Source organism: Phallusia mammillata, chromosome 2, assembly GCF_965637545.1.
Source record: "Phallusia mammillata chromosome 2, kaPhaMamm4.hap1.1, whole genome shotgun sequence".
Taxonomy (NCBI): Eukaryota; Metazoa; Chordata; class Ascidiacea; order Phlebobranchia; family Ascidiidae; genus Phallusia; species Phallusia mammillata.
The window spans coordinates 17,111,554-17,138,029 of record NC_137253.1 but is presented as its reverse complement, the minus strand read 5'-3'; the positions used below and the strand labels follow the sequence as shown (position 1 = coordinate 17,138,029).

At 35.6% G+C, this 26,476-nt stretch overlaps 1 protein-coding gene across 2 annotated transcripts in view; it reads right to left on the bottom strand.

The window, feature by feature from the left end:
• Window positions 1-26,476, bottom strand: part of LOC145212464 (DNA-directed RNA polymerase II subunit RPB2) — a 48,291-nt gene that overhangs the window by 8,834 nt on the left and 12,981 nt on the right. For both annotated transcript variants that reach the window (XM_080080591.1, XM_080080593.1), the window contains exons 3-20: window positions 23,557-23,707; window positions 23,391-23,488; window positions 19,970-20,204; window positions 19,743-19,901; window positions 17,549-17,713; window positions 17,282-17,478; window positions 13,234-13,417; window positions 13,049-13,171; window positions 12,222-12,365; window positions 11,631-11,770; window positions 11,402-11,522; window positions 10,462-10,604; window positions 8,770-8,968; window positions 4,499-4,764; window positions 4,288-4,436; window positions 1,704-1,852; window positions 1,501-1,638; window positions 295-396 (exon numbers count right to left, since the gene is read on the bottom strand). In XM_080080591.1, coding sequence (XP_079936717.1) covers window positions 295-396; window positions 1,501-1,638; window positions 1,704-1,852; window positions 4,288-4,436; window positions 4,499-4,764; window positions 8,770-8,968; window positions 10,462-10,604; window positions 11,402-11,522; window positions 11,631-11,770; window positions 12,222-12,365; window positions 13,049-13,171; window positions 13,234-13,417; window positions 17,282-17,478; window positions 17,549-17,713; window positions 19,743-19,901; window positions 19,970-20,204; window positions 23,391-23,488; window positions 23,557-23,707 — 2,863 coding nt within the window. The remainder of the gene's footprint in view (window positions 1-294; window positions 397-1,500; window positions 1,639-1,703; window positions 1,853-4,287; window positions 4,437-4,498; window positions 4,765-8,769; window positions 8,969-10,461; window positions 10,605-11,401; window positions 11,523-11,630; window positions 11,771-12,221; window positions 12,366-13,048; window positions 13,172-13,233; window positions 13,418-17,281; window positions 17,479-17,548; window positions 17,714-19,742; window positions 19,902-19,969; window positions 20,205-23,390; window positions 23,489-23,556; window positions 23,708-26,476) is intronic.

The following is a 26,476-nucleotide window of genomic DNA, read 5'->3' as shown; positions in this document are numbered from 1 at the left end:
CAAGTTTGTTAAGCGACCCCTTCCGGGGTCGCGACCCCCAGTTTGGGAAGCTATGCTCTACAAGCTATCCAAATTTCAGCCAATTCCGACAGTGTTTACAAACTCACCTATTTTAGGTGGCTAGCGGGGTAAATACTGGGGTTATCAGGACAAACAAAGTGGGATGCACATCTACATAACTATATCTACAAACTGTGTAAATTTCATCCAAATCCATCAACTATTTAATAAAAAAACGAGTCGGACAAACTTTGGTAAGAAAAAAAAAATTTTGAGTCAATCAAACATAATTACCTGCAAGCATTCAATTAAATGGCCAATTGTCATCCTTGAAGGAATTGCATGTGGGTTTACAATTAGATCAGGTTGCACTCCCTCACAAGTAAATGGCATGTCCTGTACACAGACACATGTTACAAAATTATTTAGAATGGGTCTACCAATAGTTAAGCACAAACAAGTATATATTTTTTAGTCCTGCAAATTTCTGATTCCAATCAGCCACTGTTTAAAACAGGGGTGCAAACATTTTGGTAGCGCGCCAAAATTTGTAGTAGCACATACGGTATAGTTTTACCTATATCAAGTCTGAAACAATGTTTGGTCTATTAACACGTTATGTATGTGTTCTTTCCTCCTTTATGCATTTCAGAACCAAATACTTCAAAGTTTTTAACTACAGACCACTGAGGCCAGGCTATGTTTAAAGCAGTTAATTTTGCTAAAACCTTTTCACAAATAGCCAAGACACTTGACAAGTTCTATTCTACCTTTGCTCGCCAAGTGAAATAATTTACCCGTTTCAACAACAAAATAGCAAGCCTAAGAAAATTTACCACATTTGATTTTTAAAATTAAAAATAGTATTTGACCGGTCAAATAGAGTGCTGTCAATTGACCGGCTTGCCAATTGCTTTCTATAGTACAGGGGTTTCACTGCGGGCCGGATAAGTTTAATAATGATTCGCGCGGGCCGCATAGTTTGCACGCCCAAGCGACGTCTTTCCAAACTTTTCCAAACGGCGATTTTTATAGGGGGGCAATAGATGGTCTTTCTACAATCCTATTTAAAATCTGGTAATGCGACTGTTAAATTGTACAGTTGGTCTCATTTTACGAGCAATGCTTGTACATCACAAGTAACAAAATAAGGCAATTATTTGCGCACAATTAACACTTGTAGTCTTGTTTGTGACGTAACAAACCGATTTGGATCAATCTTGGGCGTTGTAATTCTATGAAACTATGGGTAATATCAATTCTACATATCACGACAGGAAAACTTTCGTAAGGAGCAGATAAATTTTTGAATGTTACAAAGTTATCAATACGATTTGGCACACCAAAAATGTGTTTGCGGGCCGGATGAAATGACCTCGGGGGCCGGATCCGGCCTGCGGGCCGTAGTTTAGTGACCCCTGCTATAGTACATCAAATATGAAGTCAAAAGTGTGTCTAACTAAACCGAAAACTATGCCAAAAATCACCCAAGCTACAAACCTCTGCACGGTAGGTGATTCCACATGTTCCCTTTTGTCCATGTCGACTTGCAAATTTATCTCCTATTTGCGGAATTCTTACAGAGCGAACTCGAATTTTTGTAAACTTGTAACCATCTTGATTGATGCTAACCATAACCTGATGACAAAGATACATCAAAGTTGGTCAAATAGGTATGTAAAAAAAAACAGTATTAGTAATACTTGATCCACAATTCCAGTTTCACTTGTCCTCAAAAATGTTGAAACATCTCGCTTCTTAAACCTGTGAGTAGAACCTTCTAACTCATCATCATTTTCAGGAAGCAAAACAGTTTTTCCAATTACAACATCGTCACCAGACACTCGCACCCCTTTAATTAATAAACATAAGTCTCCTGATAGACAATAGTCGAAATGATGTAACATTTAACTAAACTCTAGTTGGCTGTGAGACTGAAAACGCATTGGCTCACTATCGATGGAAAACATGCGACCATATAAACTACTGTATATGTCGGCAGAGCGGAAACATTACAGCATTATTCAAACAGCGCAAGCATTGCCTGGTGGCATGCATTGTCATCATTAAAGTGTCTAGCAAAAGCGCAATGGTGCATTTAGAAATATTTAGGGTTGTAAAAATAATCACTAGGCTGATCAGGCTAAAGTTTTAAACAAGGAACAAGCTACACAAACAACTAATTAAAATTTTAGCTTCTCCATATATATGCAATTTAGATACATTATATCCTACACAATCATCATTTGATCAATAATGACCTATCACCATGCGGCAGCCAAGCGGTACTAACATCTTAACAACCTCATATTTTTAACGTTACTTTTGAAGTAAAAGTAATATTATCAATACCACAGAACTGCCCAGCATTGAAATAGTGTATGTATCAGCAAACTAGAAGGGTGGCTTAGCACATTTTGTTGTTGCACATACACTATAACCTATTTTAAAACATTAATATATTTCCTATGCTTATTTTGTTTTGGGTCCCATATTAGCTATAGTCTTTTACACATGCAAAGTTGAAAATAATGCATTTCAAGAGATAACCATTATAAAGTTGGGTGTTGTAAAGCAAAACGGAGTAATCAGCACTGGACTTAAATAGTAATATATTATTTGAAGTATGTCCTATTCAACGTTCTTCTTCAAAGAAAAGAAGGAGTAAATAGTGGCGTAATGGTGTAAAACAAAAAAAGACACCTACGAACAGCAAATTCTACAAGCTGTCCAATTTTCATTTAATTTCAACATTGTCAAAAGGGTCACCCATTTTACAGGACCAGTTGATTAAATTGTGGTACTACAGGGCAAATTATAACATTTGAGGACTTAAAATAGTATGTTCAATAAACTTTGGAAATTTTTTAGGGACGTTTTTTTTTAAATTAACTTATTTTAGGGGGCTAGTTGAGTAAATGTTGGGGCTACAAAGTAAAACACATCAATCGAAACCCCACATGCTACCCAAATTTTAGCCTATTCCGACACTGTTTAATAAACTCACCCATTTTAGGGGGCTAGTAGGGTAACTAATAGGGTTCGACAAACAAACTAAAAAATATGAAACCTCAATGATTCAATCAATAGTTCTGCACAATTTTTTTTTTAAATTTCGACCACTAGGTGTTTTAAGCAACAACCGTTAATGTTTCTGACATCATAGTGCTGTTAACAACCCGCCAACTGCCATGGTGCAAAAACGTCCACCAAGCAACCCATAAAGTCACAAACGAGTAACATACAACTGGTTGCCCTTGTAACACTATTGCGCCACATAAATCTTTTTTTGGGGTGTCCAGTAACATACAAATACATTTTACACTTTGGGGGCTTGTGGGGTAAATGTTAGGGCTACAGGGTTAAACACAACAATCGACACCTATAAATGGCATACTCTCCAAGCTATCTAAATTTTAGCCAATTCCGACACTGTTTAAAAACTCACCCTTTTTAGGGGGCTAGCGGGGTAAATACTGGGGTTATCAACAAAAACAAAGTGGAACGCACATCTACATAACTGTATCTACCATCTGTGTGAATTTCATCCAAATCCATCAAATTTGATGGAAAAACGAGTCGGACAAACTTTGGGAAGAAAAAAAAAAAAAGAAAAAAAAAGAAAAAAACAAAAACAATTTGAGTAAAATCAATATGGGTCCCCTTCAGGGAAGGGGACCCATAATTAGCAAGAATAAATGTAGTAGTAAATGTTGCCCAGTTGCAGGAGTAAAGCAGATACATTTCCCAATCTTAAACCGCTTAATCACTCCCACCCTGTCTCATGTAAACAGAGTGTCCAGAAAGGGTGCAATAGCAATTTGACATATATTTGAGGCAGTAATGGTAATCACAGGATCAGCAACACTTTCAGCACAAAAGGGTGGTATTTCTCATCTAAAGGACGTATAAACATAAAATGAATATTTGGTGGGAAAAGAAAAAATAGGTAAATCCAAGTAAAGCTCATAAAATGCTTTAAAGGAGTTTATAATGCACCAACCAACAAATGACAACGATCCTGGTTAAAATACTACAGAAATAAAGACTGATCCTAAAAATTACGGTTTTGTGGGTGAACCACTGGTTCATTTGGGGTCAAACTTTAGGAGAAAGAACTTGGATAACTAACTACCATGTGGGTAAATTTGAAAAAGTTTAAAGTACCTTCCGTGACCAAACGAGTGAAACAAACCAGTGATGGACAGCAAAAAGGAAGGGAAAGAATATGTGTCCTCTTGAAGAAAAAGGAACCATAAATACTTGAAGTTATATTTGCTAATATACCTGGTGATACCAATCCATCATCATCCAGCTTATCATAAATTGCATGCCTCATTCCTGTACATGTTGACCTTTCTGGTCTTTCGAACGTTTCTTCCTGGTCATATGCACTTTTGTTCTCAGAATCTTTGTAGGATCGATAAAACACAGATCTAACAATATAACGAAAACCTGTGTAACTCAAATTATACATTTTCATTTACACAGATTCTACCTAAACAACCCACGGTCAACAGAGCTCTTGTTAATTATAATGGAATCTTCTTGATTGTATCCAGTATAAGACGCAATTGCAACAATTGCATTTATTCCTGCTGGAAGCTCACGGAAACGAAGATATTCCATTGACCGTGTTGTGACCAGGGGTTTTTGAGGATAGTATAAAACGTGAGCAAGGGTATCCATTCTTACATGAAAATTGGTTATGTATACTCCCATCGCTTGCTTTCCCATAGCACTTTGGTAAGTGTTTCTTGGTGACTAAACATAAAAAATAGTACAATCTAGAGTTGGGTGTTTGACCGGTAAATAAAATCTAGTCAACTGACCAGTCAAATACTTTTCAAATGCTATGCACACTATTAAATTGAAATTTAATTAAAAGCTGGAAGTTAAACCTTCTTATAAATCTTAAGTAATGGATATAAAGGTTTCAACTCATGTAAATTTGTTTGTGAAATGGAAAATGTTCAGTTTATATTATATCACAGCATTTTCCAACTGCATCCTTATTTCACCAATGGGACCATCAGTGTGTCTGTATTTTTTATTTAATAATTACATTTGTAAACTGGACTCTCACAATATTCTATATACATCAGATTGAAATAATTTTAACTGAGATGTAAAGGCAAAACTTGCTTATCATTCTTGAGGTCACAATTTATATTTTTGTGCTGTTGTCAAGGAATATACAAAAGCTTGGCATGTACATACATTGTTTATCCCCATAAATCTACCTGGTCTGTAGGTAATCCACAAAAATCTATTCAGGGCAATTATATGAAAAATATCTGCAAACAATTTTTAGCAATCACAGAAATAAGTTACACAACTGCTAATTTTTTTTATCTAAATCGGCCAATGTTTAAAATTCTGACCACTAGCGCTGTTATCATGGGCACAACTAGGGGGGCAGGTTCGTCGGCATGCCAGGTCCCTTTTTTATCAGCGTTATTGCGTATAACAGCTCTCGTACAGCGACGAAAAAACGTTTGTTCGCATCAAAGCTAAAAACAACTTTCAAATAACAGGACAAGGCGCCGATACAGCAGTAAATCGCTTCTTCGGCATGTATTGCGATGGTAAAAAATATTTATAAAACAAACTAAATAACCGCAACAAAGATGTTTGTTGGAACTAAAAAAATAAAATGTTTATCGGCATGGAGCTTCAGCCAAAAATCTTTGAACAACTTGTTTGTAATTTACGTCCACGTCTCTATGTAAAGCCATCATTGAAATTCCGCTAAGTCTTTTAGTACAACAACTATTTCGAAGGTAAGTCTTTAACCTTTTAGGGTCTGAACGGTTCTCTCCACTGAGGCAGTAGTGCAAGGTATTGTGAGGAAATTTTTTAAAAAGCCATGAATATTCGGGTAGGCTTCCTCCTACAATGGGAGAGTTCCATCAGTCGATGCAGGCAAAGAAAAAGAAGGTGTCGTTCCATTTCAAAGCCCATCTGAAAATCTCTTGCGCTACAACGTCTGCTGAATGCAACAAATCTCTCTCATACATGTCTATAATATGGCTAAAGTGACTCTTCGCGTCTTCTGGGCAAGTGATGTTAGATTTGTTAATACTAACAGGAATAAGATCTGATATTTTGGCCACATTTTGAAAATGTAAATTGAATCTCCTGGATAATTGAGAAATGACAGATCCTAAAAAAGGGTGGAATACATTATCGTAAAAAAAACCTTCCACTTCTTCATCAGTAGGATTTGAACGGAGGTTTCTACACGATCACAATATAAAACTTTCGGCGTTTAGGACTACCACGGAGAAAAGTAATGCATTTTTGAATTGTTTTCATTGAAAGTCTTATTGCTGAAATACTACTTGAAGACGACAAGGTCAGTTTATACAATAAGCCTCTCGTTTTAAGAAAAAAGGCAAAGCGTATTAGACTTCTCCGATTGTCGATACGCTCAACACAGGTGGTTTGAATACGCTTAGGCGCCAATACGCTTAGGAGAACTCTTTTGTGAACAAGTACGTCAACTTGAAACCATATGTAGTTTGTTTAATTTGGTGCCGAAAATAACGGGGAAATTTGAGGTTTATGCTGAACAAACGTTCCATACTCCAAGTTGCATATTTAATTAAGTTTTTCATCCAACTGGTGCAAAGTTATACAAATTAGTCGTTTTTGATACATATAACCCACAAGAGACTCTAAAGAAACAAATTTAATAGATTTGTACAGTCATATAAAGGAATTTGGACAATGAAGTCAGAGTGATCTATACACTTTGAATGTTTCTTCCAACTATTCCTGAGGGTTTAACTGTTCACAATAAACAGATTTATACATTTGGTATGTCTAAGCTAGACGCAAACAGCTGCTGCTAACAAATTAGTTTAGATTTTTTTCGAAAGAATAGACTAACAGTCTAAAAAGACTTAAAATTAACAATTATCCGGCTTTATGTTTGTATATCACTTCACAATAACCACCAGATCGCTTTTGCGCAAAGCTGAAAACCTTGAGCGCGATTCGGCTCGGCAGCCATGTAATTTTACGCTTTAGCGAATCGAAATCGTGACATCACACAATGCGCATCAACGATACGATTCGCTCATGTAAAAAGGCTTAATGACATGCACAATGCACATATATAGCCAACGGATACTGCCTTGATATTACAGCTTGAACACCTTTGAATTTACCGGCCATTGATGCTGCACCACCATATCCTTGCCCCCTTAGGTTATCCAATTCCAATCCACATTGTGTGAGCAACTTAAATATTTGTTCACTCAAACCTTTCCCTGTCTCATCTTCTGCCTCCCTAAACCCTAAAAAGCTTTCTTTCAGCACCTAAGTGCCATCTGGAAGACCTTGAACGTAGCGCACATTGATAGACAACTGTTCGGGTATTGCTGACATCGCTTGTTTCATCTGCTAGTACCGAAAAAAATCTAGCCACCAAGGTTTTTGGTGCAAATAGCACATGATATTTACAAAAACTTTCTTCTTTTGCGGGACTGTACACCAACCAATTAAATTCACTTAACCACTCAGATTGAAAGGATGAAAATCTATCCTTTCCCTTCACTTTTCTTGAGTAGCGGGGAAAATCATACTGAACCGAAGGTGTCCACGGTTACTGAAGAAGTTCCCATTTTAAACCAGCTGGTATGCTAAACCTTGTTGCAATGTAGTTCCCAATATCCATTCTGTTATTAGTTGTTGTTATATCTGGCGTTAATCCATGTGGTGATATTTGTTGATGAGCCTTATCACCCAAAAAGATAGAATTATCTAAAACCTGATGTTGAGATGTGCTTGCAAAACTATCCAATGTATTGGTTTCATGCATGTCAGTTCCTGGTCCGCTATCCGAAACAGACTTTTGAAAAAACGACGTTATTTTCCTTATTTTCTTAGATGGACAAGACATTATTATGCACAAGGAATAATCACGAGATTCGTCCCCGGAAGTGTCCTGGGTTTGAACCCCGTGATCGACAAAGGGCAAATTTCAGTTCTAGGACTGCCGCCTGATTGTCGAAAAATACAATTAAAAAAATAATAATAACGAGAAACTTACACATAACATGGTGCAGCACTAGTAGACAGATTGAAAGATTAACGTGTAAACACCCAATCGAACAAGTTTATTTGTTGCGAAACAATGCCTTAGTTTAAAACATCAATATACTATCACAATGGACTTTGTGACTTACAAGTGTTACTTTTTCACGGCATTCGAAGCCGTACAATCCAAGGACAAATCCCTTTTTTTTAGATTGTTAGTGGAAAAGCATGTCGGACCATTTGACCAATCTATGATACGCACTTAGCAATACAATCGTTTTTGGGAAAGTCGTATTGGTAGTTCGTTGCCTCTCAAAAAACTCTCATTTGAAGTTAACTGACAATTTGTATTGTATTTGTAAAAATGTAATTGTGTATACGATTTTGCACATCATTATGTTGGCAGAGGCCAAAACACAACTCAAATTGTATTCGCAAAATGTAGACATGTATTAGATATTTCCAATTCTTATGTTGTGATAGACAAGCAATGCCAGACAAACAAAAAGAACTGCTTTTAAATAAATGCTAGCATGCAATTAACTTCTTACAGTCCTAAAACTCACCAACAGTATAAAATCTGTTTGAATGAATAATTTTAAGATTTCCTAATCACAAGTTGTCGATTTAAATGTTAACGTCTTTTCAATTGTATTCATGTATCGTCAAACTAAAAAGCCCTGTGTCTGGTGTATAATACTTAAAGCAATGTGAACAACATACCTGATTATGATCAGGAAAGGGGATAATTGAAGCACATACTCCGAGAATCATGGCTGGGTGGATTTCACAATGGCTGTATGTGCTACAGTACTGCTCACCCTTGTCTTGCAGATCTTCAGGAAACATGGCAAGCATAATCGTTTCTTCCTCAAGTGGGTCAATGTATTCAACAACACCACTTGCTACAAGATCTTGCCAACTAAAAAAGTTAATAATTTAAATATTGCATTATTCCTTAAATCACCAAACAACTGCTTAAAAAAGTTTAACTTTAAAATCATCTCCATATGGTATAAAAGGGTATTCAAGGTATTAATTTATATTGGTGTAAAAGATGGTAAGGATGTTTCCCTGTCCTCATAATGCTTTTTATTATCACTTCAATTCTACCTAAAATGGTATTTGGAATTTTTCCTCTGTAAGTTACAGAGGCAGATTTTGCAAAAAGATGCCCATCCTACGAGTGAATAAATAATCATATTATCTAGCTGCCTTCTCCATAATTGCCAAGTTAGCAAAAATTTATAAAATTTACCCCAATTACAACCATCAAATAAACCAAAAAGTTTATTGACACATGGGTTACATATATTATAGCACACAAAACAAACTGTGCTTTATTTTTTCAACATTTTTTTATTATTGTGCAACAAACCTTGCAAAGTTTTTTGTCATAACTCAATTAACATATCTCCTTACATGCATCTGTTTATTAGATGACTTTTGAAAGCTTAATGTGCCCCAATTGTTTTCGCCATTCACCATATTTAACCAGCTTGGCAACCCATGTAAAAAGCATTTAAAAATTTACCACCCAATGTCCAAACTTTGTTTGGTAGGCTACTGTTTTGTTTGGCATTTGTTTGAAGTTAACATTCAATATATATTTGTTGACTGAGGAGTGTATATCAATACTCTGAAAGCAGGCCGACGAAATCAACCCAAGTATACTCACAATAAAGTTACTTCTGATGAAGGCAATAAAAACAATTGAATTAAATGATTGAATTTTTGTATTGTCATTTTGTGACTTCATTATGTCTCTCTAAATTTTTGGCCATTTAGACATTTTGTTTCAATGCAGTTGTGAATGTTTTCCCCAGTTCTCCTTTGTTTAGGTCAGTGGTTCCCAACCTTTTTTTAACGCGACCCAAATACTTACCAAAATTTAGTTTTGTGGTTTCTCGCGACCCATGGACATGCTATTTTAGTTGTATTTTGTCTGTAAGTTGGGAAAGCTTTGAATCGAGGCATTATTAGCCAGACAACGCTCTACTGTGAGCTAACACATCACTTTATGACATCACAAACAGTTTTAACCATCATCACGACAAGTTGTGATGAAGTTATTATTGGGCAACAGTTTAAAGCCCTGGGTAATATAAAAGTAACGCTACGAGGCGTCAAAAAGTAGATGCTGTAATTGTCACTAAAACAAGCGACCCAACAGAATGTTCAGGCGACCCAACTTTGGGTCGCGACCCATAGGTTGGGAACCACTGGTTTAGGTTGTTTGCATTTTTATTTTAAATATGTTTATTGTGTAAAAAAACTGGTTTGCTTTTAATATCGTTCATATTTAATATTGCACAGTCAAAAGTGATGTGAGATTCAATGGTCTTGATTTAAAACAATTATTCTAGACTAGAATACTCAGTCATTGCACTTAGAATATTCCTTGTTACTGTTTACCTGTAATTGTTATATTCCTCCTTCAACAAGTCAATGTGCTGCTTTTTAAGTAAAAGTTTCTGTTCCTCAACAATTAACAAAGGCCTGCAAATTCTTCCAGCATCAGTATAAATACGAATTTCTCTTTCTCTGATATCACGCACCTGTTTTGAAAAAAAGGCAGTGTTAAAAGTTGCTACTTTTGAACTGTCCCACAAACAACAAGAACAAGGTTTCTAAATATTGTTAGTCCATATTTACAGTTATAACAATAAATGTTTGACATGTATTAAAATCTTAAAGAACCAAATTCACATTTGTATAGAAACCAATGGTATTTTCCTACAAAATCTAAACAGGCATAAGTCTGTTGGCATAACATTCCCCATTTATCAAAACAGATTTTTATAGCTTCTAACAAAGTTTAATTTCATTAAGTTGGTTTCGTTTAAATTTTACACATATTACACAGCCAGGGGTGGGATTTGTGAGGGATCTATGGCTAAACAAAACAATGGGCAAACTTACATTCTGCCCCAATCAAACACTTTTTAGCCTTTTTTCGAAACTTTTTTCTGAAAGTTTATTTTTCACCCACCAGTATATTCAGTTAAAAAACACAAGTTTATTTGCACTTAGGGGCAGAATTTGCACAGAAACATTTTTTTGTGTAACTGTGCAAGTTACAAGCTGTACACATCCATCTAATAATGGTCCGTTTAGTTTTGATAACCACCCAATTTATTAGCTTGTTGGTTTTTGTTTATCTGTTTACAAGCCACACAAATGGCACATTGGGTTTTAAATCTATCCAAGAAATAGCATTGTCATGCTAGTTCATGTTGCATTCTATGGGTTCTTAACCTTGGTAGTGGCACCCACCCGTGGACATACAATACAAAGTACCACTTTTGTCAAAATGTGTCAATTTCGAGAAATAGCTATAAAAACCTAGATATACCATGGAAACTTCAGATACAATTATATCCATTTGTCTTCTAAGTTTTCTTAATGTATTCATTAGCTGTTCAGGATCACGGTGGATGCCTACCCAACAACCATTCACAAAAATTTTGGTAGCACTGAAATAAAACAACATGCATAAGTTTTTGATAGAGAGTGTTTAAGGATAACCCCTATCTTTAAAACAACGTGAAATTTTATCCAAGAGTGAAAAAACAACAACAAACTTTGCAATTGCCGAAGGTGAGATCTCTTCCAAATTTTCCATTGACCATTCTTCAAGAAACTCAAGAATAGGGCTTGGTTGTGAACCAACAGAAATATAAGCCATCAAAGCAAGATTTTTTACTAAACCAACAGCATGACCCTAAATATTTAGAACACAGATGAAATCAGTTAATCAGGAAACCCACTTTAACAGGACAGTTTAGAAAATCCCAAACTGTTGTTTATTATCTGTCATGAAAATGAGTTGGTTCCATCCAAATAATCAGGAAAGCCAGTTAATCAGCACAGTCTTCAATAGTGCCTATCATAAGTTAACAAAATAAATCCAGGTAAACAGGAGAAATAAAAAACTATAAACTGGCAGCGTGTTGTATGTTGAGGAGTGCCTGTGCGGTGTAAATCTTACTGTTAATAAGTAATGTTGTTTTAAATTTTGAATTTAAATATGAAAAGAATGCCTCAAGGTTATGACTTGCCCATACATCAAATTCAAGACTGCCCTGACTACTAAAATGAGAGAAGAGGTTGAACAGAAATAGACTAAATGCCTGGTAAACTGGGATCTTGGTTAGCCATTTTGTCTGCATTACCTCTGGTGTTTCTGCAGGACAAATCATTCCCCACAAAGAGTTATGTAGCTGCCTTGGTTTTGCCAACTTGCCATCCCTTCCGATTGGTGAGTTTAGACGTCGCAGATGTGACAAGGTGGAAGCATATGTCAATCTGTTTAGCACCTACATAGTTTTGTACAAAGCTACAATCATTTGTCTATTCCATTCGAAGTAATGTAATTGAAGGGGGGCTTTTACACATTACTCTTGCTCCTACACTACAGCATTTAAAAAAATATATATATATGTGTATATACATATGCTTTAAATTTAATGATAACATTTTTCACTCATAGTTTTCACTCCTGTATTTCTACATGAGATGAGACATTAAAGGCTAGTGCTGTTAAGCAGATTATACAATGACCCAAACTATAGACTATACAAAGTTTTATCATATCATATAAGATGTCACAGTTTAACACAAATGAAGTGTACGAACAAAATTAACCTAATGGCCAGAACTACAACTGTATGTATTCATCTCTGCGAAAAGCATTTGTATAATCTAGAGGTCACTAAACTAAACTGCCAGGGATAAAACTACAAAGTCAATTCATGTATTAATTTAATAAGAGATGATTGTGGATACTGCCTATGTAAACTTGTTGTAGAACTGGCTTTGTTAAATACTGCATTATAATTGCTTTTTTGTATAATCTGGCAGTGTATCAGCCAACCATACATAGTTTTTTTTTATTACATTTCCTTTGCAAGTTTCTTAATCAGCATAACTATAGCAACGTTTGGTACTGAGTACTGCTAAACCTTTGTCAAGTTAAGCCAATTGAAAACAAACAACATACTTGAGAGACCCCGGCACGTGCTTGATGGGCTTTCTTCTGATCTCCCCAATTTCCTGTTGCCAATGAGTATTTTAGCCCATCAGTGATTATTCTTGTTTTTATTGCCAACTCCAAATTGAAATCCTATATTTTACCATAAATTAATACACATTTTGGACAAACACACAGTAAGAAGTTTAGACTACCTTTCCCTTGTCAATAAATTTTTGAGCATACAGTCGCACTTCTTTCATAAGATTTCTAAAAAGCCCTCTGAATAAAAAGGCAAGTAATGGACCTGCCAGGTCCAATCTTTTATTTCCATAATGGTCCCGGTCATCCAACTCACGGCGACCAAGTGCAGCAGAAAGTAAGCGATGAACCATATAGCTAAACCAACAGGAACGACGTATAAAGTAAACTGCCATATCCAAAACTATGTAAAGTTCGGATGTGATATTGTCACTAGACGTAGGCTAATATAAAAGCTGCATGCATTAAAATACTCTCTAAATCACTGGTTCTCAAACTATTTTACTTTTTTTAAACGGCACCTTTGCCATTATTTTGAGGGCTCGTGGTCCTTTAGCAGGAAGGTGTATTTTAGCAAAAGGAAAGTTGATTTGCAGAATTTTAGCTAGTTATGCAAAATTACGCAATGATCCAAAATCTGTTTGTTACATCACAGATAAGACAAAAAACACATTACGATTGTGCAAGAACAATTGCTTTTTTGTCAGTGGCATGCAATAAAGGCTATTGTTTAGCAATGGAGACAATCGTTCTTCAATTACTGATTTACTGATACCCCAGTTTTTTTGCTTCACGGACCTCTAAAGGACCGCGACCCCAGAGAACCAATGCTATAAAAACATGGATGGATGAAAATTCATGAAAACTTTGAATTTTTAATGCCAGCAGTCTGAATTGTATTAGAATAAATTCAGTTTAATATTCCTAGATATTAGTATTCATGAATGATCAAATATTTTTTAAGAGTCAGCAATTTAAATTTATTCCAAATAATAACTCCAGCTATTAATATAAGCGCATTGTTAAGTTGATGCAAAAACAGGAAGTCACTACAACAAGAACTCAAATGTGCTGAATCAGGTATTTATATTCATGAACAAGTACAAAAATAAAACAATTTAATGGTTATGCACATACACCATTGTTCAACAGGTCCCTACCTTTACACATCATTTACCAGAAAAGGTAGGATCAATATTTATAAGGCATGATCCTTTTCATGTTTGGAGACAAATAATTAAAAGGCATGGAATTCATTTTTTTAAACATAATTCAAGCCCTAATTTTCATTCTTTTGTTAAATAACAAAAGAAATTTCACAAGATTAGTTTCTGTTAAAACTGAAAAGGTGGCTTTCCTAAATATAAACTAGAAGGTTGATTTAGCACATATTGTCCTTGCATATACACTCAACCCTATTTGAAAAAATATATTATTTTATATTGGGTCCCATATCACGCACTGTCTTTTATAACCTTAGTCGTTCTGCAGGCACAAATGCATGGGCCCCCACACATGCAAAGTTGTAAATAATGCATTTCAACAGATGTGACTATAAATAAACATGCTATATGGAATACAAACTATCCAAATTTCATTCCATTTATACATTTTTTATTGTAAGTTCTATCTGAAAAGTGGTAAATAGTGAGAAAATAGGCTAAAACACAACAATCAGCTCCCATTACTGGCAAATTGCACAAGCTTTCCAAATTTCATCCAATTCGAAAATCATTTAAAAATTAACCCTTTTTGGTGTGGTAATGTTGGGGCTACAGGTTGAAAAACAACAATTGACACCTAACAATGGCACAATGAACCAACTTTTCAATTTTCAACCTATTCGAACATTGTTTAAAAACTTCACCCGTTTTAAGGGGCTAGTAGGGTAACTGATTGGGTTCTACTGCTAAACTAAAAAAATATCAAATCACAATTACCCACTCATAGTCCTGTAAAATTTTGTCCCAATTAGGAAATAATCAAAAATTTGACCAATGGAGGGGCTTTTGAGCAACGACCCTTGATGCTTGTGATGTCATAAGGCTGTTAAAAACCCCTCTGCCATGTGCACCACCTAGCAATGCAAGTACATGACAAACATAGTACCACATGTTAGGTTGCCTTTATTATACTATTAAACGACAGAAACCTTTCAGTTGTGGTGCGCACAAACATACAAAAACGTTTTACACTTTGAGGGCTAGCGGGGTAAATACTGGGGTTTTTAAGTCAAATGAAGCAGATGGCACATCTACATAACTATATCTATCATCTGTGAAAGTTTCATCCTAATCCATTAAACAGTTCATGGCAAAAGAGGGTGGACAGACTGCAGGGGGGGAGAGAGAAAAAGTATAAGGGTGGCTTAGCACATATTGCCATTACACATACACCAGTGGTTCTCAAACTCGGTTTTCGGGGCCGCATGCGGCTCCCAACTACTTATTTTGCGGCTCGCACCAGACCTCAGAAAACCACCAAACATTGCTATTTTAGCTTTCAAAGTAATAATCTTTAGTGATTTTCTCAAGGTTTCGTTTTTTTGTGGCTCTCTACACACTTAAAAAATACCATTTGGCCCCGACAATAAAAAAGTTTGAGAACCACTGACATACACTATAACCTACTTTGAAACATTAATATATTTCCTACACTTATTTTATATTGGGTCCCATATCATCTACTGTCTTTAAAACCTTGGTTGCTTCTGCAAGCAGAAACTCATGGGTCCCCCACACTGCAAAGTTGTAAATAATGCATTTCAAGAGATAACCATGAAAACAGTGATCGGTACTGTGCAGAAATAAATATGCTATATGGGTACAAACTATTTAAATTCATTCCATTCATACATTTTTAAAGGTTTTTATACTTTATGGTCTATCTGAGCAAAAGTGTTAAATAGTGATATGCATTAAATAGTGCATTAATGACGAATTGCACATGACTGTAGGGGGCTAGTGGAGTAAATGATAGAGCTACAGGGTTGAATACAACAATCAACACCTATAAATGGTACACTCTACAAGCTGTCCAAATTTCATTTAATTCAGACACTGTTTAAAAAAATTGACCCATTTTGGGGGCTAGTGGGGCAAATGTTGGGGAAACAGGGTAAAACACAACATTTTACACCTATAAATGCACACTCTACAAGCTATTCAAATTTTATTCAATTCTGACATTGTTTAAAAAATTGATTCATTTTGGGGGGCTAGAGGGGTAAATGTTGGGGTGACAGGGTTGAACATTACAAACAACAACTATAAGTAGCACACTCTATAAGCTGTCCAAATTTCATCCAATTCAAACAATGTTTAAAAACACCCATTTTAGGGGGCTAGAGGGGTAAATATTGGGCCTACAAGGTTAAACACAACAATTGACACCCATAAATGACAAATTCTACAAGCTGTCCAAATTTCATCTAATGCCTACACCGTTTAAAAAACTCACCCATTTTAGGGGGTTAGTGGGGCATCTGATGGGGTTCAACACCCAAAAGAATAAAATATGAAATCACAATGACCCAATCAACAGCCATATAAAATTTTATCCAATTCGGACAATGTTTAAAATTCTGATCAATAGAGGTGTTAGTAGCAACATTTGTCAATGCTTTTGACGTCATAAGGCCGTCATAAGACAGAAATCTTTCGTTTGTGGTGCGCAGCAACATACAAAAACATTTTTAGGTCTAGCGGGGTAAATACTGGGGTTATCAAGTCAACTAAGCAGATGGCACATCTACACAACTGTATCTACCATCTGTGAAAGTTTCATCCAAATTGGGGGACCCATAAATATATATATATGTATATATTGCAATTTTATACATTCTATATCAGTGTTTCTCAACCTTATTTTCCCAAACCTTTTTCTCAACCTCGACCCAACTCCCTCCTTAAAACAAACAAAAATCAAAACATTTTATTTGATGTACAATGCCAATGTGATAATTATGTACTCAATTATTATGTACATATGTTCTGTTGCCTTTATTACACTATTACAGGAAAATAGGAAAACAAAAAACTGAGTGAAATCAACATGTGTCCCCTTCCCCATAATTACTAGGTCGATGGAGCTAAAATTGTCAAGTGCTTAAAGTTTACGTGTCGACTTTACACATGTTTTCGCACCGAAAACGAAAGCATTAATTTCTGCCATAGCAAAGACAACTAAATTAACATAAATTGTAAAACAGGGTTGTCTTACCCCAGGAAATAAGCCTTTTTGGTTTCACAAAAATCACTTATGCCAACATGTGGCAACATTTCCTTTTGCAAAATCTCCCTTGCATACTTTATTCGCTTCTCCTTGGTTACCCCTGGCTTTGCTCCACGAGAGCCGATGAAGTTTAGTGCAACATTTTGTTCTTGAATTACAAATGCCTCATCAAGTGATGGTTTCACCTTTCAAATAGTTTTAATATTTTACGCTCCTACTAATTCGATTTAAAAGTATTGAATTAACAGTTTATACCATTTCCATCATTTCAGGATCATCAAAATCATAGATAATATGTTCCAAAATATCTCTGTCTGACACAAATCCAAGTGCACGGAAAACAATTATGATAGGTATTTCTTGTCGAATGTAAGGAATAATCGTTGTGATTCTTTGGCCAATAGCACTTTTTTTAACCCCCTGTAAAACAGAGTGAAAAAGTCAGGCAACTTGTAGGGGAAAACTTGTAAGCTTGCTTTCTTATACACTAGTAACTTACATGCCTAATAATTGATTTGCCACTGAACCATTTGGTAAAGAAACAACAAGTGATGCTTTGGTTATAAATAGGAATGTTTGCAGACAAGGAGTTTACATTTTAAAATGGTCCTTATTTTTACAAAGCATTTACCAACATAATTGTTTATGCAAGCAGAAATGAATAGGTAGCATGTACTTTTATAATGGAACTGAAAGGGTGGGTTAGCACACATTCCCGTTGCCCTGGATATTAGCTAATGTTTTTCTGGCCTTTGTTTGTTTCTGCACACCGAAACTCATGAAGCCGAACTTAGGTGCAAAAACAACCCAACTGTTTGCAACATATTGCATCTTTAGAACATTAGCACGACAAGTATTAAAACAAACTAGAAGGGTGGCTTAGTGCATTTGCCATTTTATTAGACTATAACCTAAAGTGAGTCCCATATTAACGACTGCCTTTATAACCTTGTTTATACAAGCAAAAACTCATGGGTGCAATGCATTTTAAGAGATAACCTTCAGAAAGTTTGGTGTTGTAAGGTAAAACACAGTGATCAGAAGAGCTGAATTAATTATGCTATTAAAAGTACAAACTAGCTAAAAGTAAACAGCAAAACACAAGTATCGACACCTAAAAACAACAGCTAGTACAAGCTGTCCAAATTCCATTAATTTCAACTTTGTTAAAAAATCACCCATTTTAGGGCCTGGTGGGGTAAATCATGGGGCTCTATAGTTAAACAAAACAATTGAAGACTCAACATAGCATTTTCTTCAAACTGTCTCAAATTCATTCAATTTAAAACTTTTATTTAGGAACAGCACCCATGTTGGTGGAGTAGTGGGGTAGATGTTGGGGAACATGGTTGAACACAACAATCAACACCTATAAATGGCAAATTCTACAAGTTATCCAAATTCAGCCAACTCCAAAAGTGTTTAAAAAACTTCACCCTTTTAGGAAGGCTAATGGGTAGTGTTGGAGCTATACGGTAGATTTCTAGAAGCTATCCAAATTTAATTTAATTTATACATTATGTAGAAAATTCACCCGTTTTAGGGGGCTAGTAGAAAATGTTGGGGGTACAGGTTGAACTAGGCACAGCACCGTACATATCATACTTTTCAATATTATTGGCTGCGTACTGCACCATTTGCCATGCCAATTTCTCTTTTGTAGAGGCTAATCTGGTTCTAACTACTGTTTGAGCAAGGGGGTCCAATACATTGCTTGCACCAGTACATTTTTCCTCTCCTGGGCCAACTAATCCGACTAATCTACACCCAAAATAATAAAATATGAAACCACAATGATCCAATCAACAGTCTTGTAAAATTGTGTCCTAATCTGCCAATGTTTAAAAGTTTGACCATTACAGGTGTTTAAAACACCAATCGTTATGGCTTTTGACTTCATAAAGCTGTTGTCAACCCCCTAACTGTCATGTGAAAACGTTAACTATGCAAAGCACAAACACAAGTAACATATGTCTGGTTGCTCTTGTAACACTACACAACAGAAACGCTGAGGTTATCTAGACATCCGTGAAAGTTACATTCGAATCCATCAAACATTTTGTGGCAAAACAAGTTGGTCAAACTTGGGAAAGAAAAAAAGACTATTAAAAAAAACTTTATATATTGACAATTTTAAATTAGACTGTTTGGGTAAGTTCCAATAGTTCTGTTTGTTCCAACAAACAGATAGCTTTAGCTATTTTTGTCCAACAACAACATTTTGGGTTGAATCAGGTAGATTTAATGTTTGCTCTAAACTGTTAGTTTGGGTACAAATAACTGTTTTGTTTACCACATGTAACATTAAGTAGTAAGAGGAATAGAAAGAAAACAAGTGTCCTCTACAAGAGAGTGGAATTAAAACAAACACTTCTGTAGAAACCAAACAACGTTTTTGTTATATGCTTAATAACTGAACTCAATGAAAAACATATTTATTTATTTGTACCTGTCCACCTCTTGCTAACATGTTCACCCACATAGAACTTGTTGGTCTCGAACTATTTTCCAAGCAACTTCTTATTTCACTTGTAAAAGCATATTTGGAATCCTTTTTTTTGAAAACATAAACAGTATTTGTAGCCATTTTTTCCTGAGCAATCAAAACCTACACAACAAAAACAAAAGTTTCCATTACTGCAAACACTTATTTGCTAGTTAGAAAGAAAAATATACTTTTTCTGATCCATTGATAATGAAGTAACCACCAGGGTCCAATGGGCATTCATTTAACTCTGTTAAGTCTCTATCAGTAAGACCACTCAGTAAGCAGTATGTTGACCGTAACATGATTGGAATTTTTCCTATAAAAGTTTTTTGATGTGGGGTCTCCACATGTTGTCCATCAGATTTTATTATTGTTTTTGTAATATCAACATATAAGGGAGCAGAATATGTCAAGTTTCGAAGCCTAAACAAATGTAAAAATGGTTTCAATATTGAAAACACAGTTGTATACTTGTACTATTATTTTTGTTTAAACAACGGTTTCCCAATTTGGTTTAACTACTAACGCAAACACAATAGATGCCAAAAAAATCAAATGCTTTCATTCAGGTCTGAAGATTAATCCATAAACTTGAAGGGTGGCTAACGTCATTGCATAACACTATAACCTATTTTAAAACACTAGAAAAGTGACTTCCATTTCATACATTCTATACGATATTTATCAATTTACTATACTATACACAATTTTATCTGCATATATGATTGTTTTTGCAAGCAAAAACGAATGGGTCCCCACACGCGCGTTTGTGCGGATTTACGGTAAACCTATGTTGCGGTTATTTTTAGATTCTTAAGGACAAATTTTTCACAAAGCATTAACTTAACTTTCAATGTTTTTGTCCGCATTCTTTTTGCGTCATTATTGTCATATAATTACATAAAATCAGTGAAAAAAGAACGGGGAAAATACTTTCAATTTAATCTCTTGCTTTGACCTTGATATTGTCGTTCAAGTTCAGTTTTTAAACACAAGTTTTAATAGAAAGCCCAAACTGTTACATTAGACACTATATAAAAAAAGTCGTTTGCTACAAAGGTATACATAACAACTTGTTTTTCACTAAACTTTGTTTCACAAAAACGACCGTTTAATGACCTTTATGACACTTTTTTTAACAGCATGCAGTCCTTAGTGTTCAACAATACCGTTTAGTCTAATTTATACATGACGTTAGTACTAATTCTTGAATTGATTTGTCAAAAATAAAGAAGATACGTTATGACGAAAAATTCTTAACTGTGTTGTAAGCGTACAAGTTGACCTATAGTGACCCGTGGTTATGCGACGGCCAAAACGCGAATTTAAAGAGCATTTATCATGGAGTTCGAAAAAGTTAAGTTTATTTTTTCATATTTATGTTGATCAACGACGTTTTGCCTGACATAAATGAAACCGAACTACGTTTATCGAGTTTAAATTACGTCTTAGGTGTAAAACCTTCGGCAAAACTGAAAATGCGGGTGATAACTCAATAAAACGACACAGCATTGCTGTACAAAAAACAGCTGATTTCTAATCACCGAAACGACCGTCTCGTATAACGTCTGTCCGGACGTCAAGCCGAGCACTCCCGCTCTGTCGCCTTAATCGTAAACCAGTGAATTCCTCCCTTGGGACTTATATCTGACTAGCGTACACATATTATGGGTTATAAAGGTAACTGGCAAAATTTTAAATACTAAACGAATACCCTGCTTAAACAATTGTTAAAATTTTTAAAAATTTCTGAACCATAGGGCTTGTATTTCTTGCCTAAAACTAAAACCAAATATTTCGGGGTTTAAATGGTGAAAAATCAGTGAATCCGAAAAAAAGATACAAAATTCTTTAAAAAACCTTACATTGCACCAAACAACAAAGCATGAAACTCCAAGACGCTGTACTCCAGTTACTCCAGCCGTTTTAAAATTTTTACGTTTTAGGGGCCTGTGGGTGAACCGCTGGGTCAATCGGGGTCAAACTTCAGGAGGATCAAATTTGGATTATAAACTAACATCTCTGTAAATTTGAATAAATTTGAAGTACTCTTTCTTGAACAAACGTGTCTCACAAACCAGCGTTAGACAGAAAAAAGAAAAAAAGAAAAAAAAAATACGGACAAAAACAATATGTGACCCCTTCAGGGAAGGGGACCCATAATTAATATATTTTACAAACTAATTTTTATATTCAGCCCTATATCATCCACTTCTTTATAACCTGGGTTGTCTCTGCAAGCTGAAAGTCATGGGTCCCCACACATGCAAAGTTCTAAATCAAAGATGGGCAACCTTTTTGCATGCGCGGGCCAAAAAGTAGTGATATATTGTGGAGGCGGGCCGCAGCGATCGTCATGCAATAACATATCAGTGTTAGGCAAAGTCAAACATACAAAGATTTTTGTCTTTGTACGCAACATTGCCTATTCCTGGTAATAAACTAATAACTATTAACGTTTATGTAACAACTCTTTGGTACAAAAATGGGATTTAACACACACATTCCATCCGGCCAAACAAAATAAAATGCAGGTCGCATGCCGCTCAAAAGTTACTTGCAGGCCGGATGCGGCCCGCGGGCCCCTGTTCTAAATAATGTATATATTTCAAGAGATAACTATGAGAAAGTTTGGTGTTGTAAGGTCAAATCAGCACTGTGCATAAATAAATATGCTGTATGGAGTACAAACTAATCAAATTTCATTCCATCCATACATTTTTGAAGGTTTTTCTATTTTGTGTTTTATTTAAGAAAAAAAAGCTTAAATGGTGAGAAAATAGGCTAAGTGGGCTAAATGTTGTGGCTACATGGTGAAACACAACATTCTACACCTATAAATAGCACACTCCACAATCTGCCTAAATTTCATTTTAATTCAGACATTGTTTAAAAAATTCAACCATTATGGGGGCTAGTGGGGTAAGTGTTGGGGCAACAGGGTTGAAAAAAAATCGTTTTTATTTTTGTCAGTGTTGAGGTGGGGGGGGGGGTGTTTATAAATAACAAACACGTAAAAGGGACAGTACAAGAAAAAAGGTTGAGAAACACTGCTCTATAAGCTGTCCAACTTTAACCCGATTCGGACATTGTTTATCATTTAATATCAAAATCCACAATGACTTACAGCCCTGAAAACAATTTTCTAAATCGACCAATGTTAAAATTCGTAGTACTAGAGGTGTTATTAGCACATTTGTTAAAGCTTTTGACGTCATAAGGCTGTTAACACCCCTCTAACTGGCCTATGCGAAAACATCCACCAAATAATGCACAAACAAAAGTACCATATGTTATGCTGCCCTAATTATACTATTACACCAAAGAAACCTTTCGTTTGTAGTGCCCAGCAACATACAAAAACGTTGGTAAATACTGGGGTTATCAAGTCAAACGAAGCAGATGGCACATCTGCATAACTATATCTACCATCTATAATAGATTCATCCAAATCCATCAAAGATTTCCTGCCAAAAGTGCATAGACAAACTTTACTGGGGAAAAAAAAAGGTCAAAAAAATAGTGAAATCAAGATGTGTCCTCTTCAGGGAATGGGACTCATAATTACAACAAACAAGTAAAGCATTTTTTAAATATAACTTTTTAGACCTAGCTTCATTTGGCATCATAGGACTTGGTGCACCGTCTTTTTCCCAATGAGTTGGCTTTGACAGATAAATTTGCTCAAATTTAATAAGATATTTTGTCTAAAAAAAAGAGAAAAAGTATTAAGAAAAAGTACTTTATTTTAGATATCATTTTTACAGCTTCTCACAGGAGTAGTTATTTCTGTGGAAGTATGTTGTGCCTCTGCTTGAAGTTCTATTGTTGGGGCATCTTCCACAATTCGCTGCACTGACATTTGAATGAATTCATCAAAGGAATCTAACTGTTGGCGAACCAGGCCCTTTTCATCAAAGTATGAGCTTTAAACACATATATATTGTATAGAATTCATGAAACCTTCTTTAACCACAAAATTGTGTGTAAGTCACCACATCACCATTTTTAAATAGTGTAAAAATTATAAAGTAACAGTTTTTTATGACATAATTGTTTCTGATTCCGGTACCTGCAAAATTATGTCTTTTTTATGTATACATCACTACTGCCCATTTTAGATTGAACCAGGGGCGTATCCAGAAATTTTTAAAGGGGGGGTCCAACAATTTTTTTGGGGGGAAATCCCTAATGACGTCACACGTCATTCAAAACGACGCGTTATGCGGCAAAGCACTTTTTCCAAATTTGGCGGTTTCTCTACCCATCTAATTGACAGGAAGAACAGGTAATTTTAGCGAAAGCTTTCTAGTTTTCTGATTTCGCCGCTGCTATCTAGCTTACTCAGCCAAACTGCAGCTGCAAAATAAGCGTGACTGTCAGGTAATCAAAATCGTTGCTTAAAAAACAGGGTCCAATTTCTAAATAACTAAATTTCTTGCTGAAGCGGTAATCCTACTGTTAAGTTGCGCAAAGTCACGAATGCACTAAAGGTGGTAACTGCAGAAGGCATAAATTGTGCCTGGAAAGTAACAAATTACCCTAATAACATAACTCGATTTACATCGATCTAATGTTTTTAGCAAACTATTACGTGTTTGGCGGATCAAAGCAACACAACATTACACGTTTTTAACACTTTTACATTGTTCAAATGCAAAAACAGTTTGATATGTTGCACTTAGTGCAGTTACCACTTAGCAAGAAACTGCTACCAGCGTCCTAGCCGGAACGTAACTTTCCGATTGTTAGCGCATAAACCTCCTTATTAAACCCTTGTTATGTCACAATTGGCGATTAGATAACAAGCGAATACAAGAGATTGAAGGCTCGCGTCTTTGAGATAACGACTCCCTGTTATCACGCAGTGGTAAACGGAACGATTTTGGCCTATTTAATTTACGCACAACTTTTTGAAAAGGGGGGGGGGGGGGTCCGGACCCCCAAACCCCCCCTTGGATACGCCACTGGATTGAACCCAACTATTAATGCACTACATCAGGGGTGGCCAACCGAGCCGCATGTGGCTCTTACGTTGTTGTCAAAGTTTGGGGCCTCTGTGGATATTTTGAATTTGAAATAAACCTATAACAATTTTGCTTTTAAACAGACTTACTATCGGTATAGCCAAAAACCTTGAAACTGCAACATTATGTAGGGAATAACTTGATTATGATGACGAATATTCAATTGTTGAACAATGAATGATTGCTCATTGTTGCATACAATGCGAATAAGACACAAAGCAACAGCAATATTTACAACAATGTGTTCCAAAGTTAATACTGTTTCAATCCGTTTTTGGGGTTATGACTAACGGTATATTTTAAGGCAGTTTGTCTCTTGGTTTTGGATTTGGGCGATTGTTGGTGTTGAATGTATTAGTGACATTGCAATGAATTTAGTTTCACCACCTTGCATTTTTCCAAAATCAACGCCTAAGTTAGGGGCGCATGTGCATTAGATGAAAAGACCCAAAGTTTCTCAGCTGGGACAAGATCTTTTAAGTGAACAGTTTTTGCATAGTTAGCCATCAAAATGGCAGAAAAAAACTAGAAGGGTAGCTTAGCATATTTTGCAATTGCCCATACGCTAAAACATATTATAAAACGGTAATATAATTCCTACACTTATTTTATATTGGGTCCTATATTAGTCACCGTCTTTTATAACCTCAGTTGTTTCTGAAGGCAGAAACGCATGGGTCCCCACACATGCAAAGTTGTAAATAATGCAATTAAAGAGATAACCATAAGAAAGTTTGGTGTTGTATAGTAAAACACTGAGATCGGTACTTGGCTTATATAATCATGCTATACAAATTGGATTTAAATCAGAAATTGTTTAAAGTTTTCCTGTTTAAAACAATTAATGTTCTATTTTAGAACAAAGAAGTAAAACACAAAAATCGTCACCTATAAATGGCACATTCTACAAGCTAACCAAATTTCATATAATTGCGGCCCTGTTTAAAAAACTCCCATCACCCATTTTAGGGGGCTAGTGGGGTAAATATTGCTGCTACAGGGTTTAACAAAACAATCGACACCTATATATGTCATATTCTACAAACTATCCTAATTTCAGTCAATTCTAACACTGTTTAAACTAGAAGGGTGGCTTAGCATATATTGCCCTTGCACATACACTATAACCTATTTCAAAACATAAGTATATTTCCTATGCTTATTTTGTATTGGGTCCCATATTAGTCACCGTCTTTTATAACTTTAGTCGTTTCTGCAGGCAAAAACTCATGGGTCCCCACACATGCAAAGTTGAAAATAATGCAATTCAAGAGATAATCATGAGAAAGTCGGGTGTTGTAAGGTAAAACACAGTGATCGGAACTGGGCCTAAATAATAATGCTATGTAGAATACAAACTATAAAATTAGATTCACCCCAGATATTGTTTGAAGTATGTCCTATTTAACGTTTTAAAAAACTGACCCATTAGGGGGCTAGTAGGGTAACTAATTGGGTTCGACACACAAACTCAAAAATATATAAAAACCACAATGACTCAATCAATAGTACTGCAAAATTTCAGCCCAATCCGCCAATGTTTAAAATTTCGACCACTAGAGGTGTTTTGAGCAACAACTGTTAATGTTTCTGACGTCATAGGGCTGTTAACAAGCCCCTAACTGCCATGGCGCAAAAACGACCACCAAGCAACCCACCAACGGGCAA